This window comes from Montipora capricornis, chromosome 7, assembly GCF_036669925.1.
Source record: "Montipora capricornis isolate CH-2021 chromosome 7, ASM3666992v2, whole genome shotgun sequence".
NCBI lineage: Eukaryota > Metazoa > Cnidaria > Anthozoa > Scleractinia > Acroporidae > Montipora > Montipora capricornis.
This window is the reverse complement of record NC_090889.1, coordinates 20,650,959-20,673,478: the sequence shown is the minus strand read 5'-3', so window position 1 is coordinate 20,673,478 and position 22,520 is coordinate 20,650,959. Positions and strand designations below refer to the sequence as shown.

The 22,520-nt window shown below is 39.8% G+C and overlaps 2 protein-coding genes across 2 annotated transcripts in view; one reads left to right on the top strand and one right to left on the bottom strand.

The window, feature by feature from the left end:
• LOC138057404 (uncharacterized) overlaps nt 1-12,423 on the top strand; it is a 13,415-nt gene extending 992 nt beyond the window's left edge. Inside the window, exons 4-7 of the mRNA XM_068903432.1 lie at nt 582-605; nt 5,885-5,908; nt 7,082-7,401; nt 10,145-12,423. Of these exons, the coding sequence (XP_068759533.1) occupies nt 582-605; nt 5,885-5,908; nt 7,082-7,401; nt 10,145-10,177 (401 nt within the window). The 3' untranslated portion in view covers nt 10,178-12,423. The remainder of the gene's footprint in view (nt 1-581; nt 606-5,884; nt 5,909-7,081; nt 7,402-10,144) is intronic.
• Nucleotides 11,488-20,291, bottom strand: LOC138057407 (monoacylglycerol lipase ABHD2-like). The gene is made up of 3 exons (XM_068903434.1): nt 19,978-20,291; nt 13,819-13,903; nt 11,488-12,460 (listed from the first exon to the last, which is right to left on the bottom strand). Exons 1-3 carry the CDS (start codon nt 20,056-20,058, stop codon nt 12,258-12,260), a joined length of 369 nt encoding a protein of 122 aa, XP_068759535.1. The 5' UTR covers nt 20,059-20,291; the 3' UTR covers nt 11,488-12,257.
• Nucleotides 20,292-22,520: the final 2,229 nt, after the last annotated feature.

Here is a 22,520-nt window from a genome sequence, read left to right as displayed (position 1 = left end):
CGTATCCAAGAAGTATTTGAGTGCATAGGCTCTATTGTTGGATGTCATGTGAACAAAATGATAAGCATGTTTTTACGGAATATTTGAGGCAAGAGCCGATACAACGTAGATTTGATTTTAGTGGTGTACTATTTTTCGGCTGGCCAAACCAACCTTCTTCAGGTACAATGAGAGTTTACATTGAATTGCTTCTATGTACATATATATATATATATATATATATATATATAGTAAATGGATGGTGACGTAATACTGGGAAAAATGTGATAAAACATGGCAGTTACAAAGATTTTGAATTCAAATACTAAGAGTCACGGAAAAATAACGGAAATCACTCAAAATAATAAACTGAAATCTAACGGAATAGTAACAGCTACATAGAATTTCTTTTAAATAATCCAAATATGTTGCAGATGAAATGATTGATTTGATTTTTAATTTTTGGGTCATTGCAGTTGTGAACTTTAGGAACGAATTGAAAGCCTATATTTCAACGGCATTTGAACCTGCGACGTCTGCCATATTAATGCAATGCAAAGATGAAGCAGATGAAATGATTGATTTCATTTTTAATTTTTCAGGTCATCATGGACCTAACTCAAATGGTATGAATTTGTTCATTGTCAGATCATTGCAAATGCATGTGAACTTAATTCAGAAACGAATAGAAAGCCTGCATTTAAGGACGGTGCCTACTGATTCAAAGGTATAGTTTTGCGCGGTTTTATGAATATGCGGGAAAAGCAGATCTCAAGTGTTATTAAAATCTAAAAAAAGAAAATGGAGGGGGGGGGGGTAACCGCGCACTTTTCAAAGATAATTAATCAACAATATTAGCAAAAAACTTTAAAATACAAAGCAATGTATGGCGTTCCTTTCCAAATTAAAGATAAATTTTCTTTGAAAAATACATGGTTACCCTCAATTTTCTTTTTGGATACCAAGAGCACTTGCTAAGTTCTGCTTTTTCCGCATAAATTGCAACCGCACAAAAATATCCCTGCATTACTAAGCACTACCGATAGACAATCCGAGTATCTGGAGATGCGCAGATCGTATGCGCAATAATAATAGTAGGCACTGTCCTTAAACGACATTTGAACAACCTGCGGTACTCAATGTAATGAAAGTATTTAGCAGAAAAATAATTGATTTTAATTTTTAATCTTTAGGTCATTGTAGTTGTGAACTTTAGAAACGAATAGAAAGCCTGCGTCTGAAGGCACACCTTCAACCGACAGGCTTTTTGAACGTTTGTTTTTGTTATGGTAATTCGCATTGCTTATCATAGCGATCTGATTGGATAAATTTCAGCTTTGGCGGGATTTTCATATATGAAAATTGTTCCATGACACACAATGCCGGTGCCGGTGGGACCTCTGAAATTTGAATTGACCAATCAGCATTCAGCGGGCGGGAAAAATTTTACTGTCCTGACGTCACAGCAATTGTGTGCTCTCTGAGTAGTTAGATGCAAAATATTAAAAAATTACAGTTGATCTTCGATATCGACATTGAATTCTATCGATCTTCTCTTTCACTAATTTATAATCAATATATTTGCAATAATATGGATTGGACCAATAGAGAGGATCTAAGATTTTAAGGTGGACTGAGATAGTTACGGACTTATTCGGCGGAGGAAGACTTTGCCGATAGGACTCCGCTTCGAAGGAGTTTGTTGAAACCTTCCTCCAGTCCAAAGTACATTCTCCACTGGTGATCATGAGCCTCCTTTGAAAAGTTCTCGAAGTCTGGCTTTCCGGTAGTAGGGGCTTAAGTCCTCGTCCAGGTATAAATCGGTGACCTCCTTGCAGTTTAGCGACAGTTTTGGTTAGGGACGGTGATCGGTGAAAGTTCGGTAATGTTTAAACAAATTACCGCTACAAGAGAATGAATGTTCACACGAAAGGCATTCAGTTTAAATCGGGGAACTTTTCTCTGGAGACCACATCGATAACCCCCAAAGGATTTAAAAAACAAAAGACTACAACAGATACAATAGTAACAAATTAAAAATTTGAAACCTATTTGGGTTTTAAGCTTTAAGTTTGGCGCCAAAACCGGGTCACCCGCGTCCGGCAACTCGCTGGCTTGTTTTCGCCAGGCAAGAGTTTAGCTGTGAAATTATACATTAAATAGCTCGTTCTTCGTCGAACTTAACCCAGCAATCTCTAGTTAAATATTAGCATAGGTCAAAGCAATTTTAATGTTGCCTTTAAATTTGCTCAACTTGGGAAAAAAAAAGAAAAATGCCCATGATCGGTTCGTTTCTAGCCTGCAAGCAGGCTCTCTCTCTCCTCGGTGGGAGAGAAGGAGAGCCTGCACGCATCCCTTTGAATGCCGCCTCCTGAAGTCACGCTGAGAGAGCTGTCAAAAATTAGCCAATCAGCGCGCACCCAAAGTAAACATTGAAGAAAAAAAAAAGAAAACAGAAAGCCACGCGTTGTGTATTTCCATTTGCTCGAGGCAGAAACTAAAAAAAACTGTAAAGGAAGGAAGCCTTCGCCAGAAAAGCCTAGCAACTATTGCTGATGCTGTAAAGCGTAGCTGAATATTCAGTACGGTAATTCTTCGAAGTCCCTTCCGCGGAAAATGTGTTTCGATCGTCAGAGAAAAATTTAGCACACAAACTTCAAACGACGGGAATCGTAATAGAGAAATTCGTTTTCCCTGACCGCATCTCCACTGTGTGAGACTTGTCGACCGCAACTGCTGCCAAATTTCGGTAAAGCGAAGCGGAGTTATCTTTTTAAATTTATTTTAATGAAATACAGACATCACAACTGCTACATCACACTTTAATACTAGACAGATATTCTAATACCTAGGCCTGCACCATTTTATTTCAAAGGTTTATCGAGTATTTGTGGTTATAGATATGTATTTTACTAATTCAATAATTTGAAAATTGGAATATTTTGTTTTCAAGTGTATCGGAGTATTGCTGAGTTAAATACGAGGAGATGAGCAATCTTTGGTGGAGCCGCCTTTTCTACCAAATACTTGCTAAAATCGTGTAGAGTTCCTCTATCGTTCTCTATCGTTAAATCATCGAAAATCAGCAACACAGGCAGCCGAAAGGCCCATTTTTGTCCAAATGTGATCAGGGATAATGCTTTGTCGAGGACAGGAAACTACCACGGTGACATGAAGTCGCCCTCGTATTTTGGCCGCTACGAAAAACAGTTGGGAAATAAAACTTTTCCGAATCCTGTGGATAACAGAGATAGAACTTCCTTCCTTCCAGTAGCATGGCTTCTGATAGGATGCGGAAAAAACATTAAAGATTACGCGGAAATTTTTGGTCATATTATGCGGAAACATGAGTTGATTATGCGGAAATTACAACGGATTATGCGGAAATTTAAACAAGTTATAGAACTAATAATTAGGGCCGTCCAATGTATTTACATGCTTACGATAAATCCGTAATCGAAATTGCAACCAATACAATCGCATTTGTGACTGAATTTTAGCCCTTTGTGATTAAAATACATGGAAGAGTCACCAATTTGCGACCAGCTTTCCCCGTTGAAATAAAAGGGTTAGCAGTTGGGATTTTGCCGCAACTTTTGGTAAAATAAATAAAGCGATAAAAAATTATTTTGTTTCTCGTCATGAATTTTGTTTCAATTTGGAGATAATGGAGCAAAATTGTAATACCTTTGGAGCGCGATCCATTCCCTCGATCACAATCTCGTACCCAGAGTCCTCGGGCTTCTTGGTCAGCGGGTGAGCGCCCGGAGAGACTCTAGGATAATCGACTTGAACAATATTTTTGATTGGCCGCTTGCGTAACAATAGCAGTCCGACAGGAAGTCGCGACGTAAGTAATTCGGAAGCCCCAGAATTTGAAGGGAGATTCAAAATCTAAAACGAGCTTCAGTGCTGTTTGTGTTTTTCTACCTCAGAAATACATAAATCACAGAAATAAAAAACCACGAGGTTTGAATTGTCTTATAATGTACGGGAATTTTCCCACGCTGCTAAAAAGTGATTACTATTGCTGTTGCAAAAGTACCGTGGGTAAACATTATATCAGTCTCTTTGAGGAGAAATCCGTGGAATAAGGTCTTGTCGAAGCCATTCAGAATTACGGAAACATTAAATCGTAGTAGAAGAGGACATTTGTGTCGTTTCCACAAAAATTTGTCGATCGTGTTGCTTGCACGATGGCATTCTGAACGATGGAATGTACGCTGAAACACTAAAAATACACTTTCCAAAAGCGTCAGAGGTTTCATCTTCACTTGCTCTTACAGCAAGCCAATGATCATTTCTCCAGTTTCTTTGTGTGTAAGGCTAAAGTTCTTGTTTCTCGAACACTTTTAACCCGCCATTTCTACTGTTTACGGTTTTCTCTCAGTCTGTTTCCGGTTAAACTCAAACATACGTCATAAGACCGGAACCCACAAAATGGAGTCGATTATCCCAGAGTCTCTCCGGGCGCTCACCCGCTGGCCAAAAAGCCCGAGGACTGTGGGTACGAGATTGCCTCGATCACTGACAATTTTCAGCGGTTTTTTTTACACATATGTATTGCGGGCTCATTGGCGAAAAAATGCGCGGAAACTGCTTACGATCTTTCTTACGAACTTTCATCTTGCGAACGAAATGGTGTGTTTTCTTCAATGTTTAGGAAAATAAGCGTTTCAAAACAGTCAATTTCTTCCGCTTTTATGTTTTTGAGGATGTTAAGGAGCTGCTTTATCACTATAATATCAGGTATTTCTTCTGTTTTCGGAATTATGCGGAAAATGCGGAATTCAGTGAATTATGCGGATCCGCATCGCCGCATCCTGTCAGATGCCATGCAGTAGAGAAGCCATTGCATCCCGTTGCCCGACCTTTAATTATGTAAAGTTATGGTAAATTGCAACATTCTACAATTTTCTCTGACGCATTTCTGACCACCTCATCTCTGCGAAGCAAAGAGGCTTTCTTGTTGTCGGAGCTTGTCAATGGTGACGTCACGAGGTAATTTAATTTCAGCCAATCAGTATTTTGCGTCCAAAATTTGGACGCAACATTCAAAATACAAAGCAATGCGGGCAGGCCCAAAACAATTCAAACTTAAAGTGCCCCTGTGACCAAAAAATCAATCCATATTTTTCTTTGGATTTCAAAACTATGTTAACAAAACACTAAGTGACCCACGTTTTAAGCCTTGATTTCAAAAAGACACCTCTTTATTTTAACTGTAATTTTCCTATTTAATGGTCCGCCATTACTAACATTATGTTCTTGAGAGAGCTGGATCGAGGAGAAAATGACGTCACAGGCTCACTAGTTAAAGAATGCAATACGTGTGTATTCCGCAGAATTAATATGCAGCACGGGGATTTTGGGCTTTCAGACTTTTAAACTCACGCTTTGCATATATAATAAGCTGCGTTCACACACTGAAATTTTAAGCTGGTGAGCCTCTGATGTCACTTTTCCCTGGATCCAACCGTCTGAGGTCCAATCGGTCAGTTTTGAACGTGAGTAATGGCGGACCGTGAAATCCAAAACTTATCCTCAAAGTAAACGGCCTTTGGATAAAAATCAAAGCTCAAAATTTTGCCAGTCAGGTGTTAAGCAAACATACTTTCAAAATCTGAAGGAAAAAAGGAAGTGGTTTTTTTTTTATGACAGGGGCACTTTAACAGAAACATTATTAAGAACCCCAATTTACAAAGCGCGGTAGAGTTGAATCCAGGACAACCAGAAACAAATCCATACCAGAGGTCAGAACGGGATTTGAACCCAGGCAGGGGCAGGGAAGGGGGAAGAGAAGAGGGGGGGTAGAACCGCTTGCAAACCCAGCGCCCCTAATCACGGGACCACGCCGCCTCCGTACGTAGCAGTTGAAATGATTAACTTCACTTTTCATTTTCAGGTAATGAGGGATCTAATGCTCATGGTATGTATTTTTTTTAAATTTTCATATCACTGCAGTTGCGAACTTTAGAAACGAATGGGTGGTTTGCATTTGACGTCATTTCCGCCATGTTGGTGGAAGAAAACAAAAGATTTCATATTAGCTCCTTTTGTTCGTCCACTTGCAATTGTATATTACGGTATTATCTGTCTCTAGCCATTGGTGGCAAACCATCTACAGAAAGCCTGAATTTAAACGGTATTTGAACCCATGCGATACCAATGCCATGGAACTTTGACTGTGAGGTCTGTCCCCAGGGTGGGGATTTTAATCGTACGACATATCCCCAGGCTGGGGAATTTGACATGGCCAACATCTTGGATAATGAAGAGGGATTGGAAACCAAGTAGTTAGGGAAAAGCCCTGGGAACTAGGTTGCTTGGAGAAAAACTCCGCCATCTTGGAAAATACCCAGAAGACCTTAGAATGAACTTCCCGCGCTCGTGAGAGATGATGGAACAAAAAGTGAGTGGTACATACATTGCACTTTTATTGTGTGCGGCAAGGTCTAAAGGATATTATTTTGGCAACCTTTACTCGTCACAAGGGTGGGGGCTTTTGATACTTTTGGATTATTATGTTGCCGCGGAGGTGGGGAATTTGACTCATCATTTTTTAGTATCACTTTCAACAACCTCGTTTCCAAAGCTTTTCACCGCCGAGATCTCGATAGTAAAAAGCCCTGGGAACGAGGTTGCACTTTCAAAACTACCATAATTTAACACCCTTCTTTCCGAAGCTCAAATAAATGCACGTTTTTCATATATCGTTTTTTTAAGTTCGTTTAATCTTTGAAGTCATTTTGTGTAAAGTACGATGTATTTCACAAACAGAATCACATCTATTCGCATGTTAATCCTTTCATTACGATGATCGAAACATTCATTCTCCTAACTAGTACCATGAATTTCTTTGTTGGATAGTCATGAGAATTTGGTGTTATATCAAGATCACACTTCTCATTAAGTCGATATTATTCTTCATTCTCAATACCTGTTTCACTGACATTTCATTGAAATTGTGAGAATTTACACATTAATCACTGCTGGGAGTCATAGGATTAATAAATAAGACAACCTAATTACGAGAAAATACGCCAAGAGACGTCAGCAAAAGTTTCTCTGTATGAACCATAATTTTCTTTGCCCTATCCAGAATCGACAACCAGATCGACAACCAGTCCCTCAATTCATCCAGCCCCAAAATGTGTTGGCCAAAATGTATTTTTTCCAATTAGCGGACTGCCTGTCATAGACCGCAAGGTTTTGGGTCACGTGATTTGGACTCAGTCTGTTCTCTCAGAGATTCAATGCGAGGATCAATGCCTGCGATTTCCTGATTGTTCGGGTTACAATTATCAGTACTCAGGGAGGAGGGGGCAGAAGGCCTGCGAGCTGATGAGCGAGATTGGAGCAAATCTAACGGTCTCTAAAGGATATGTCTTTCGAGGTTTTGAGCGGAAGAAATTTCAACGTGTAAGTAAACGCCATTAGTTTTGCTTATCTGTTTCGGTGCCCATCCAGCGCGCAATAAAGACTTCTGCGAGTCAAAAGTTGGCCAAATGTTATAAACCTTATTAAAAAATGGCGGACCTGCGAAACGGCCTGGGTTGCAATACATGGAAGCGAGGTTTGGTAGCCAAAAAAAAATAGTATGGGGCCTTCAAGTAGTGAATCGAATGAAGCAGTAATAGACCGAATGCACAAATGGCGGCCAAAAAAATATTCTTTTGTTTATGTGCTAATTAGACTCACTAGCCTCGTTTGCATGTACAAAAAACAAAAGAAATGTTGCTTGAGAGCGACGCTAGTGAGTCTAATTAGCACATAAACAAAAGAATATTTTTTTGGCCGCCATTTATGCATTCGATCTATTCTTCGCGAAAATGATATCCCCGGGTCCTCGTTAGCTGGGCGAAATCCCTCTTCGTTGAAGAAAAATAACAAATACGCTTTTTAATTCTATATGCAGACGCTCACAACGAGAAACGTAAGACTTCCATACTTGGTCTATGTCCCAGACTACTTTTAGACGAGTTCTTTTAAGAAGTTGCAGACTTCACGAGTGAGCATACTCAATCGCAAGAGTAATAATTATGCAAGGCTCGTGATTGGCTGGAAAGCAAATGGAGAGCTTTAGATTCTAGGACGAGAGCGACTACGAGTACGGGATTTTCTTATAGGACAACAGTGAGCGCGCGCAAACCAGCGTCATTTTGGCGGGAAAAATGTGATACCGTCGTCATTTTAGTGCGAGGTTTTGCAAAAATGTCGCCGTGTCAAAACAAGTCACCAACACGGTCGTAGCTAGTTTTGGCATTTTTCGATCAGGGAAAGGCTCAGTTACCAGCAATAAGAATATCTGAGGAACCTATGCTGCTAAAAAAGAGTAAGATTACTCGTTCTTGTCCTCGTCCTAGAATCTAAAGGTCCCTACTACCTCGAAGGGCACGGGATCCTGGTGCAAAGGTGGACTGGAGCCAGTAACATAATATGGAGTTTAAGCGAAGACATCGGCTACGTCAACGACATCACCACAAAGGAAGAATATGATTGGTTAAAATTCTCGTGCTGCACGTGCAGCACGAATTTCCGTTTTGACGACAACGTGGGCATATATATCAATGATCCATTCATTTTCACCGTTCGTACCCATCTAGTTACAGGACAGTTCGCGCGTATTGTACAAAGTGACCAAGTTGAAATAATTGCGAAATACTTGCGATAGAGCTAAGTTATATTTTGGAGTGATGTTCTCGTTGACGTTTGCCGTTATCCTTGCTTAACCCCCCCCCCCCCCAACCTCAGACGACTGATCAGATTTTAACTTGGTATAAACAGGGAGCGCAGGGGGACCCCTCGGTCAGTGTCTCGTTTTGCGAGTATAAAAACCATGGCCGTACACGGATAAGAGGAAAGAGAAACATGCATTGAAGTCACTGACGGATCGAACTCTGGACCGAGACGCACCAAACGTTAAGCAATATTTCTTCCAATACTGTATTAATATTGTTTAAATACTATGTCAGTAATGATATTCAGTGTAATAACTTGTTCTGCGGGTTATTTACTGAGCCTTTATTCTCCGTTTTTTGGGTACACGAAGCCCAGGGAAATGGGCCTGAATCGCGCAGCGGCCATATTGGCCATAGACAATAAATTTCGTACCCCGAGCCTCGATCTGAAATGTTTGGGAACGAGTTTCGGTGCGCGAAACAAAAGTTTTCAATTCTTCGGAACTCAACATGGCCGCAGGGTGATTAAGGCCTATAGGGGTAAGAAAAGGAGAAAGAAGGAAGGGGAGAGAAAAAATGAAAGAAAAGGAGAAATAAGGAAGGGGAGAAAAAAATGAAAGAAAAGGAGAAAGAAGGAAGGGGAGAAAAAAATGAAAGAAAAGGAGAAAGAAGGAAGGGGAGGGAAAAAATGAAAGAAAAGGAGAAAGAAGGAAGGGGAGAAAAAAATGAAAGAAAAGGAGAAAGAAGGAAGGAGAGAAAAAAATGAAAGAAAAGGAGAAAGAAGGAAGGGGAGGGAAAAAATGAAAGAAAAGGAGAAAGAAGGAAGGGGAAAAAAATGAAAGAAAAGGAGAAAGAAGGAAGGGGAGAAAAAAATGAAAGAAAAGGAGAAAGAAGGAAGGGGAGAAAAAAATGAAAGAAAAGGAGAAAGAAGGAAGGGGAGAAAAAAATGAAAGAAAAGGAGAAAGAAGGAAGGGGGGGAAAAATGAAAGAAAAGGAGAAAGAAGGAAGGGGAGAAAAAAATTAAACAAAAGGAGAAAGAAGGAAGGGGGGAAAAAGTGAAAGAAAAGGAGAAAGAAGGAAGGGGAGGAAAAAAATGAAAGAAAAGGAGGAGGTAAAAAAAAAGAAGAAAAAAGAAAGACATCAAATAATTCGGTTTGAAAACAGAAGAAAAGGACGAAGGGAAGCTGAGAATAGGAAAGGAAAAAGGAAAAGAAGATTGAGAGGGGGAGGAAGAAAAAGGGAAGGGGAAAAGTGGGAAGGAGGAAATGGGAACGGGAACGGGAGAGGAAGTACAAGGCTAAAGGAGAGGGGGAAAAGGGGGCAATTAGGAGGGTAGGGTGAGAGAATGGGGGGCAAAAAAGGGAAAGAGGAGAAAAGACGAAGGTGGAATTAAGCACCCTGGACTTACTAAAAGTTGAAGGATAACGTTTAATCAGGCGGATGTTTTACCCGGCCCTTCTTGTCCTGTGTTTATCTCATTGCAGACTCTGTTGGGATCTCAGCAATGTGATGACTAAACACGAAGAGACTGATCAGTTATCAAAACAGGAAGTTACAAGGTAGCCACTGGAAGCAACTAGACGGTTGATGGAAAAAAATAACACGAAGAGAGGCCACAATGAAGGAATAATACAAGTAGAAATCTAGACAATTTTTAAGCAATCTCCATTAGCAGTTAACAGTGGTGAAGGTTTCAAGGACACTGTCCAGGGGCCCTTTTCTCGAACGTCCCGATAACTTTTCGGGCCCGAAAAGCCATGTGTGAAACTGCCAACCGCTTGTTTTGGAAAGCCGATCTTTTAACATGCAAAAAGAAAAATTACTGTGAAGTTTGACGACTTAAATCCTCTCCGTTCTTGAAATACAAAGGGAATTGTGACACCCGAATATTGGCCGTAAAGTTTCGGGACGCTCGAGAAACGGGCCCCTGGGTAGCAAGCAAGGCATCAAGTTGAGACTGGCTCTCATCTGCGACTTAATGGGACTGTGTCACGAATTAAGTCAATTAAGCGACTGGAAACTGGCAACCAAATCAAGCGAAACGTAAAAATAACTACTTAGAACATTGAAGAAAGGCTGCAAATACAAAAGGAGACAGGGATGGGCAAAATTGAAGAAGATTAAAGTGGATTGTAATTGGGGTGTTTGAAAACTGTTCAGCCCAACAGTTTTTCAAAGTTGATCTCTGTTTGTAACTTCAATTATGTATGCTTGACTGATATTTTGTTGTCACGAAGCTTTGGTTTGAGAGTTTACGAGTTGTATAGCGAGAATTAAGGGGTGCATGAGTAAATGATAAAACAGCACAAGGTCAACTACACCGCCGTGACACAGCCTCTTTAAACTTGCGCATGTTGTGTTTATGCTACAGTTGAGAAATGTGCTGCGAGCCCACAATTACAGCTCTCAGATAGTACGCCCACCATGATTGGCTAATTGAGCTCAGTGTACGGCCCGCTAAATTTGAAGTTTTGACGCAACATTGCCTAGCACGGTTTCCACGTTGTTAATGTGAAATAAACGTGTGAAGCCAATAAGATGTATTCGTTTTCAGATTTTCACGCATGTCAATCATTTGTGGCAGTTGAACGTTGCTCTTGATTTCATCTAATTTGCTTTCCCGTGAGCCTGATTACCTCGGAGGTACAATAAATATCTTACTAACCTTGGTTTCTCGGTCCTTACTGAAAGGTACAGATCCTCGTTTTTCTCGTTCACTTATAAATCATTCGAGGGAAAGACCCGGTCCGTAACTTACAGTACGGATCTTGAATTCGGTTAGTTAGAGGTATACTTATACGTGCAGAATAAGAAATTTGCACAGCCAGATATTCTCACCTTTATTTTAATTTTTCTTTACATTGACTGATTTATAACCACACTTACCAAAAATACTAATTTGATGATTTACAATCAGGGAGGTTATTTTATTTAGAAAATGTTACCGGACAAGAATAGCGGGGATAGACACTGGTTGCCAATTTCCAAGTTGTGTACGAAAATACAACGATAATTACACATATCGCGAACTATAGTGCAAATGACCCGATTATTTTACATCTACTTCATGTGATTTAATTGCTTTCATTGTTCTTATATGTTTTACCCACTGGTCTCAGACGACCATAGCGTCGCGACTTTAGTTAAAGATTAAATTGGGTTTTAAAAGTAGAGTTCGTTCACAGAGCTCAAAACTGTGGACTTTCTCTTTTAATTTAAATAACATGGGGTAAATCCGTTTTTTTTCACTTAGCGCGAAAACGAAGATAAGATTTCAAAGATTGAATCAGATCACTAGAGACAACAGATAACACAAATTCGTAATTGATTAATTGATGGAAATTAACGGTTTTCGAAGAGCTGCTTACCCCTAAATTAAATTCTCTCAGAACATACGGCAGTTTTTATCTCCGGAAAACTGTCCCTTGTCTTCTATGCTGTCAATTTTTCTATCCAATTCAGAGGTTCCCTTTGCGATGGTGAACTTGTCTCATAATTGTGGGGCAAGTTATGTCGTGTAACTGTAATGAGATGTCCTACCTAATTTTGAGTTTTAAGAACAGGTACCACTCGATACGGAGGCTCTTGAATCCGTTCCTACGATGCAATGACAAAATTACTGATTTGTTTGCCTAAAGATGACTGATCTACTGATTGATTTGCTCTTATCACTGCTATGGTGCACTGCATCAATGCCTTATCCAACCACGTGACTGGCTCGACATCGAAAAGTCCTCCCTCAACGAATCCAAGATGGCCGCCATGATGTGTGATCACAAATATCGCTGATTCATTGCATTCTAAGCGATAAATTAAAAGAGACAAAAATTAAACATATAAAAAGGAGAAGGTTTCAGGGGATTGGACAAAGCCTCTTCCTGTAGATTACATTCGCTCTTTTTTCTCCAGAAATACAACTACCTAAATGGAACCCGAATCAGCAATTGATAAATGTCATCAAGTCAAGACGCCAACCGTACCTATTTATGACCATAGACCTTATTCATAAATGGAGGCCAATTTACAATTCTTTCGTCGAAGTGCAAATTAGCCTACCAAGCCTCGATACCATACAGTGAATTGAAAAGAATTCCTGCTCTAAAATGAGGCTTGGTAGGCTAATTTGCACGTGAACAAAAGAATTATAAATGTAACCGCCATTTATGAATAAGGTCTATTTGTGACCATAGAGTGAGCATTAGAGTTGGGTGTTAGGGGCTATAAGCCTGGTCATTAGTAGTTTTTGTATTTTGCTCGAATCGGAATTTCAACGTTAGCTTGTTGCCGTGCTAGTTAAGGTATATAATGAAGTCATTTTCAAATATTATTAACTTAAAGTTTAGAGTCACACTAACGGATGTCAGATATTGATCGAATTCCATTTGTCTTGAGTTTATCCGGGCCAATTATACAGCTTTCTCCTGCTGTTTTCCAAAACCAGATTCGAGATGAATGTAAGTGTTGCTTTCTGTCGAGTTTTCCTTTTCACGGTAGTTCGCTTTTGTAATGTTCTTTTGTTTCTACGTTTGAACTGCTTTTCGCTTTACACTACTCGCTTTCTTTTGTTTCGCCTATTCGATCTCAACAACTGTCATCGTGACACTCGGAAATGCCGGAGTCATTGATCCTTTTGTGAAAGATATAGTAGGGATTTTTGAGGTTGATAGTTAACGTTTGCTTATGGCGAAATGTTGAGTAATGTTATGGAGACACTGTGACATCCATCGCCTCATTTTTGGACACAAGTAAAGTTGAAAGTTTGGGACAATTTGTGACGAAAAGATGCGCATCTCCTTTTGTAGACATACCGTATTTAGACCTGTCTTGGACCTTCAATTTCAAGCTAGCGAACAAACTCATCCTTTTTGAGATGATATGCGTACGTTTGAGACAATCCTAGCGGCTTTACAACTCTCTCCGAAAAGTCAGAAAAATGGGTCTTTCGAGAATGAGCTGTGTTCACACTGTCATTTGGATCGTGCAGTCCGGTTAACTTTCAAATTTTGTAAAAACGTATTTAGTCCGATATTTGTCGTGTGAACACTTTAGCACGCGCGTGTTCTCGCGATAAACGAGTTTTCGTTTGCGTGTGCTTGACACTCCCTCGCTTATCGCTTGGGGCAAAAGAGTGGAACCAGGTCCGTTTAAAAATACTTACTGACATGGTTATGGGGGGTGACAAACAACTCCTCAGGGACCAAAGGGTCGTCTAAGGCATTCAACAGAAGGACAGGAATTTTTATCTGAAAGAAAATTCAGATATGGGATTAACAACGTCAATGATCATCTTTGATCTCGATAAAATGGAATTTTATCCTCACCCTTCCTCGTAATCGTCACTCCAAACGTGCCGCACGTGCGTTCTTTTTTGCACGTGCAGCACGCATTTTTGATTCCATCTCTCTGTTCCCCTCGACAAAATACGAAAACTTTGCGCTGAACGCTTGCACATGACACACAATTTTCCATTTTAGGCTTCTTCTTTAAAGCGAAAACGCTTCACTTTCAAGGGCAACGGTAAGTCGTATTTCTTAAGATTTGTAAAGTAACGTGCCAATACTGTTCAAACAATATTTTATAGTCTCTCGTTCTTTGAGTTTTGATCCCAGCAGACAGTGACTGATTTGAGAGAGTCTTTTAAACTTTGTATAGCGTTTCATCTCCGGCTTCTTATCACTTTTGAGTGGAGTTTGTGGGAGATATTAAAAGAAACGTTTAAAGACATTTAACGACATTTAAAGAAAAATATATATTGTCATGTTTGGAGCGGTAGTCAAGTGGCTAACTGCGTATGATCGCCAGCATTTGAATCGCGTTCGATATTGTTCAAGCAACTTCTTCAAAAAGTTATTTTTGAAAGTTCTAAACGCAACAAAAACTAATCTAGGTTTACAACTTACTTAAAAATGTTTGGTGTGTAGCCAGGCATGTTAAAAATATAATAAAAAGGGTTGACACTGGCTAAAATATTGTGTTGGACGTTTCGGCAACTGCTGTTGCCTTCCTCAGCAGGGATGAAAAATGCAAAAATCTAACGGCGTCCCGATGGTACACGATGCGTATAAATATAAAATCGCACTTCAAAAGAATATTTTAAAAAATGAAATAGACAACAAAAACGAAGGTCTCCAGAGCACTCTAAAATATTTTTACAAATTCTTTATGTTATTGTAAACGTTTGGAAGTGCTATATGCTCGTTTATAGCGTTCGTATCTCGTAAGGAATGCCAAGCCTCCAGAATAAGTCTTTGTCGCCATGCCGATGATCTGTCAACAATTTCGACGTTCATCAAGTCTATTTGGTGATTGTAGCGCATGTGGTGTTTGGCCAACAAAGAGTTTTCATCTAATGTTGCTATGGCCTTTGAGTGCTCTTTGACGCGTGTTTTTAGCGCGCGCGATGTCTGACCGATGTAAACACAATCACAATCTTTGCATTTGATCTTATATACGATTCCTCTAGAGGCCTCCCTCTCGATTTTGTCCTTTGGTTTTTTTAAGTATATTTGAGATTGTCCGAATAGGTTTATGAGCGACCTTAATGTTGAAACCTCGAAGAACCCTCGCGATTTTCTCGGAGAATCCTTTGGCATAGGGCAAAACAACCATACCGCGCTGGTCGGAAGCATTTACTTCTTGTTGTCTGTTGCGTTGGCGACCATTGTAGATGAAATTGGCAGGGTAGTTATTAGCGGTAAGGGCTTTTGCTACTCTCTTAGTTTCTCGTAGAGCTTCCTCTTCGGTGGACGGGATATTCTTTGCGCGATCCATGAGGGTGCGTATGACCGAGTATTTATGTTGGGGGTGGTGATGAGATTTGAAGTCAAGGTAGCGGTCGGTGTGGGTAGCTTTTCTGTATACAGACACGGTGATCGAGCCATCGTCTTGTCTGGTTGTTCTTGTGTCAAGAAAGGCAATAGAACCTTCTGATTCTATCTCGATGGTAAATTTGATGTTAGTGTTGATAGAATTGAGGTGTGCGTGGAATTCATCCGCGTGTTCCCTTTTTATGCATACATGGCTGTCATGATAAATCTGATAAATCACTACCTGAAAGAACAAATTTATCCATCCAGAATATCATTGCCCTTTTACAGTTCGTCCTCGACAATAACTTCTTCGTGTTCCAAGGTGACCATTTCAAACAAATTTTCGGTTGTCCGATGGGATCTCCAGTCAGCGCCATCTTAGCCAATCTCGTCATGGAATATGTAGAAGAAAAGGCCGTGTTATCGGCTCCAAACTCTCCCAAATGGTGGATCAGATACGTAGATGACAGCCATGTATGCATAAAAAGGGAACACGCGGATGAATTCCACGCACACCTCAATTCTATCAACACTAACATCAAATTTACCATCGAGATAGAATCAGAAGGTTCTATTGCCTTTCTTGACACAAGAACAACCAGACAAGACGATGGCTCGATCACCGTGTCTGTATACAGAAAAGCTACCCACACCGACCGCTACCTTGACTTCAAATCTCATCACCACCCCCAACATAAATACTCGGTCATACGCACCCTCATGGATCGCGCAAAGAATATCCCGTCCACCGAAGAGGAAGCTCTACGAGAAACTAAGAGAGTAGCAAAAGCCCTTACCGCTAATAACTACCCTGCCAATTTCATCTACAATGGTCGCCAACGCAACAGACAACAAGAAGTAAATGCTTCCGACCAGCGCGGTATGGTTGTTTTGCCCTATGCCAAAGGATTCTCCGAGAAAATCGCGAGGGTTCTTCGAGGTTTCAACATTAAGGTCGCTCATAAACCTATTCGGACAATCTCAAATATACTTAAAAAACCAAAGGACAAAATCGAGAGGGAGGCCTCTAGAGGAATCGTATATAAGATCAAATGCAAAGATTGTGATTGTGTTTACATCGGTCAGACATCGCGCGCGCTAAAAACACGCGTCAAAGAGCACTCAAAGGCCATAGCAACATTAGATGAAAACTCTTTGTTGGCCAAACACCACATGCGCTACAATCACCAAATAGACTTGATGAACGTCGAAATTGTTGACAGATCATCGGCATGGCGACAAAGACTTATTCTGGAGGCTTGGCATTCCTTACGAGATACGAACGCTATAAACGAGCATATAGCACTTCCAAACGTTTACAATAACATAAAGAATTTGTAAAAATATTTTAGAGTGCTCTGGAGACCTTCGTTTTTGTTGTCTATTTCATTTTTTAAAATATTCTTTTGAAGTGCGATTTTATATTTATACGCATCGTGTACCATCGGGACGCCGTTAGATTTTTGCATTTTTCATCCCTGCTGAGGAAGGCAACAGCAGTTGCCGAAACGTCCAACACAATATTTTAGCCAGTGTCAACCCTTTTTATTATATTTTTTACAACTTACTTCTTGTAAGTTAAGAGAGACCGGCGCAATTCCTGGATTTAGTCGCACGTGTTACGATATTATTTGTGAATGATAGCTCTATTGCATACACTCTGAAGAAGCCTGTTCTAATAGCAAATACATTACGTGCAGTGTTGTAGATTTTATCCCTTTACAACGACAGTGTCTTGAATTAATTGAAACTGGTTTAGAAAATTAAGCCCGCCGCACACGGTGAGGAAAGAGCTGAGCAAACTGCCTGGCGAGGCGGTTTGCTAAGCCGTTTTCTCACCCCGTGCGGGGAACTTTTGGTGAGAAATTGGCCTCGCGAGGCCGTGAGGAAAAAATCTAACATGTTTGATATTTTTCGCCTTGCGAGGCAAATTCCTCATTGTGTGCGGCCATCGTGAGAATCGAGTTGAGTTTGGTCAATGAAGCATCCAATAAAAATACATGGCATTCTCACGTGACTTCAGTGACGTCGGAATTTCTTCCTCCGACACCATCCTGAACCGCTGGAGTCACGTGAGTATGCCATGTATTTTTATTGGCTGCTTGATTAAACGAAGCTCAGCTCGATTCTCACGATGCTGCACACATTGAGGAATTTGTCTCGCGAGGCCAAAAACATCAAACATGTTTGATTTTATCCTCACGGCCTTGCGAGGCGAATTTCTCACCACAATTTCCCCGCACACGTAAGGAAACGGCTGAGCAAACCGCCTCGTGAGGCAGTTTGCTCAGCTCTTTCCTTAAGAGTGCGGCGGTTGAGGTAAAACTAACATGCAGTTACTTTAATACTCACTACTATTGAGTTTTGCAGTAATTGAAATCAACGCCTTTGACTGGCAACTTAAAATTTCCTTATTACAAAAAGGTAGAGTTTTTCTTTTTCGTTAAAAATGAAATTCTGTAATGTTGTTCCACTGACAGCTGTCCTGTTATGAAGAAAACTTCACTTGCAATGTTAAAGAAAATACATAAATATATTTTCAACGAATTTGTGCATGTTCTTGTCCTGCTCGAAGCAGTGCATTTTGCTGGAAACGTGATCACTCGTCAGTAAGATTCCGTAGAATGTACAAAGAGCGAAAGTCTGCATAGGTCTCCATGAAAGTCCCACAGGTGAAACTCAAACGGTTCAATAAAATTGAGAATGCTACCATTTCGGATTCTCAATCAATGTACTACTCAAATCTTGTTTTTGTGCATGGTCCAAATCCCCGGCAACAAATTCATTGCCTGTTGATCGTCTTTCACGTTGGAATATACGAGTAAATGATCATTCAGGAAAGTAATATATTGGTCCGTTGGCTACTGTAACTGTTCAGCTGCTAACCGGTGACGCCATGGGGTTGTTGTTTGGATAAAGATAAAGTTGAAAAAAAAAGGGAAGGGAAATATTTGCCTCGCCGATTCACGGTTTGGTTATTCCACCACTTTTAAACTCCATTTTGGTAAATTATAGCCTGCAATGCTGGCGTATTTTTGCGAACGAGCGATCAGAAATGTTTGTCTGCCATCTTAAATTGTTGTAGCAAAGGGAGATTGGGGTGAAAAAAGTTGTGTCGGGTGGGGGTAATTGGGGAGTTGGGCCCAATCCCCGACCATGTTGAAATCCAATCGTACTCAAAAATCGGTCTACACCGCATAGCCAACTGCCTCAGTGTCATGGCTTGTGATTTTACGATAAAAAAGCGTTGGTAGGACGGCCGAGCTGGATACACTCAAATGCCAACATTTTATCATAACAGTATATAACACGTTCTAAAACACTTCGTCGTATTCTAAAACTGTCCAATTCTGGTAAAAATGATGTGTTTTGCGGTCATTTTTTCCAAATCTGTGCTGTTTTGGCACCACACCATAAATACTGTTCATGAATCTCCACTTTTCTACCAAATGATTTATCCAGTTTGCAATATTTCGAAAGAAAAAATAATATTTTTCCGGAGCATTTATCAACTTTGCAATATTTATCAAATTTTATCAAATTTTTGACTAAACAGTCACGCAAAATAACAGAAGAAATTTCCAACGTCTTTTCTCATAGAAGGTCAGAGAAAATGGCGACGGAAATTTCCAACGTCATTTTTTTCAGAAGATGAGGCAAAATGACAGCGTAAATTTCCAACGTCATTTTTCACAGAAGATGAGGCAAAATGACAGCGGAAATTTCCAACGTCATTTTTTACAGAAGATCAAGCAAAATGACAGCGGAAATTTCCAACGTCATTTTTTGCAGAATATCAAGCAAAATGAAGGCGGAATTTTCCAACGTCATTTTTGGCAAAAGTAAAACAAGACTACCTGAAGCGAAGATCTTCAAATTTATTGTCTAAGGACGAACTTAACTCCCACGGACTAAAAACGAGATATTTCACACATTCAGATTCTAAGCTTGAAGGCAATTCACTACATAGACATGTAAAAGAAACCATATAAACCTCGTTTATGGGCTGCTCGTGGAACGTTTTCACTAAGATGACTAACATTTTTTCCCCGGAAAGACGTTAAATAATTACTCACTCTTGTTTTAATAGAAATGTAATTTTTATGTACAGTATTATGACAAATAGAAAGCTACGGTTAGTCCCTCCAGTCGTTGCAAACCAACAGAGAAATATGTCAATACTGAGGAAAAAAAGTTTTTTTATGACAAAAATAATTCTGCTCTCTGTCGTTAGCCACAAACTTGGCTCTTAATCATCTGAGAACTATAGCGCAAGTACTGAACCGAGCGATCAAATATGAACATCGGTAGTCCCACTGAAATCTGCAAATAGTTCTATTTGCTGCAAACGGCACACGCTAATAATGCTACATTCGTGCTTTGCATCGACCAGTATCAAATCACCAATTCAATCTGTAAAAGATCATGAATTGAAAGAAACTTTATTAGAGCTACTTTTGGCTGACAATTAGTTTTGTTTTTTTTAAATGAAACATTCTCTCTCTTACCTTCAACCGTTCTCTTTTCTTGTCACTTTTTGGAGGGGAAATGTTCAGAACATATCCACGGTCCGTGGGTCTTCCGTCCATTTGATTTCCATGAAAAATGGAAAATGAAAAAATGGATTTTGTATTTTTAATGTTTCATTTGTTTTTACCAAGGAACGTTGAGAATAAAATTCCAACAAACACAAACATGAAAATCATGGTTTCTTATTGAATGAAAATTAAAAATGACAATACAAATCTTTAATTTTTATTTGCAAAGGAAGAAAGAAGAATTGAATAGCAGCCAATCGATTTGAAATTATTCTTTTTCAGAACCTTTCCAATCGGGGTCTAATTCTTTGATTTTTCAAGGAAGGGGCTTTCAAGATGGAGGAAATGATCCATGCAGTAAATATCCGATCACTTTTCAATTTTCCTCTGTCGATGATCAAATAAAAATGAAAAATTGACAAACCCTTCCGCACCATGGGACGGACAAGTCGAGACCGCAACTGACACGGCTGGGGCTGGGAGAAGTCACGCAACCCTTGGAGGGGAGGGGAGGGGAGGGGAGTTGAGTTATGGCGGCTACAAGGCTCTACTAGGGGTCATATTTTTATTTCCTCGCCACAAATGTGAAAGCTATGTGGTTCCCTGCATGTTCAGACGTTTTCAACGACTTGGACCTCCACTAGACTGCCTTTTTAAAGGCCAAAAATTCACATGCGCCAGGTACGTGATATTTGCATTTGCTCGAAGTAGTATTTGTATGAATCGAAATACATCAAATAAAGCAACTTTTCCAGAATGAGACGACAACAAAAAGTTTGAAATCGCAGGAAAATTAACGCTATCGAGGCGAAATTGTGGTTTGCAATCACGTTTGCCCCTTGAAAAAGCTTATAAAACACAACGATACAGGTAAATCAGCACTCTTTCTTTCTAAACTCGTGGGTTTTTATTTTTCATTTGTTTTCAAGAATACATTTTCACATGTATAAAGCCGTTCAAAGCACTGAATTTAAACACATCATGGATCACACTCTCACAAGCTAAGCTGGTAAAATTATAATTGTGTCATATACATTTTCCTTTCGTCTTATAGGAATAACGTGAGCAGTACTCAATAATAAGGGATGTGATTTCACGGAGGATAAAGTGAAACATGAGGATAAAGTCAAACAACCGGCTGAAATTTGCAGCTATGAGCAATACTCATAAGTGAGGTCTCGGAATAACTGAATTGCATTTTGGAACAATGTTGGATTTCCATTTACTACATTTTGAAACACAGTGAGAAAATCAGGAAAATGTGAATGGAAGTGTTTCCTTCTTGCTGAACTTTGGCATCCATCACAAGACAATGGGTCTATACCAAATTCTGGCCAGGTTGTCAATTGCCCCCCACTTCCTTCAAATAACTGAACAGCCACCCAGCCACCGCTGTTGTTGGAACAACATCTGGTGTCACCTTAACTGTCTTGTCCATAGCTGCTTGCATATAGTTTGGATGTACTCTCTGTTCTATTATAATGCTGAGAAAATATGAACATACCGGTAGCTAGTGATTTAAGAACATGCTTATAGAGTGATTTTACTTGACCCTTGAAACAGAGAATTTAAAAATTAGACAAGAGGTACTTACCTTGAAGTGTAATTGTAATTCTCTGAAGATGCATGTAGCATTATGGGATAAATTTGCATTCCTTTGTAATGCTTATGTCAGCAGCCACACTTCAAAGCATGTTATTATTATGCAAATGAGTTGAGTATAAATGGCTCATGCAAGGCAAGTCAACCATTCTTCCTTGTGCCAAGTGTATGGCGACAGTCCAACAATAAATGGGTGGGTAAAAAGTCTCACAGACAGGGTGGGCAAATTTATCCCATACTGCTACATGCATTAAATTTCAGCCGGTTGTTTGACTTCATCCCCTCATGTTTCACTTTATCCTCCGTGAAATCACATCCCTTATTATTGAGTACTTCTTCAGGTTTTTTCTATAGGATGAAAGGAAAATGTATATGACACAATTATAATTTTACAAGCTTAGCTTGTGAGGGTGTGATCCATGGTGTGTTTAAATTCAGTGCTTTGAACGGCTTTATACATGTGAAAATGTATTCTTGAAAACAAATGAAAAATAAAAACCCACGAGTTTGGAAAGAAAGAGTGCTGATTTACCTGTATCGTTGTGTTTTTTTGTAAGCTTATTCAAGGGACAGCCTTGACTGCAAACCATTATTTCGGCTCGGTAGCGTTAATTTTCCTGCGATTTCAAACTTTTTGTTGTCGTCTCATTCTGGGTCTCATTCTGGAAAAGTTGCTTTATTTGATGTATTTCGATTCATACAAATACTACTTCGAGCAAATCCAAACTATCACGTACCTGGCGCATGTGAATTTTTGGCCTTTCAAAAGGCAGCCTAGTGGAGGTCCAAGTCGTTGAAAACGTCTGAACATGCAGGGAACCATATAGGTTTCACATTTGTGGCGAGGAAATAAAAATATGACTCCTAGTAAAGATTAAAGGCGAAACCTTGTAGCCGCCATAACTCAACTC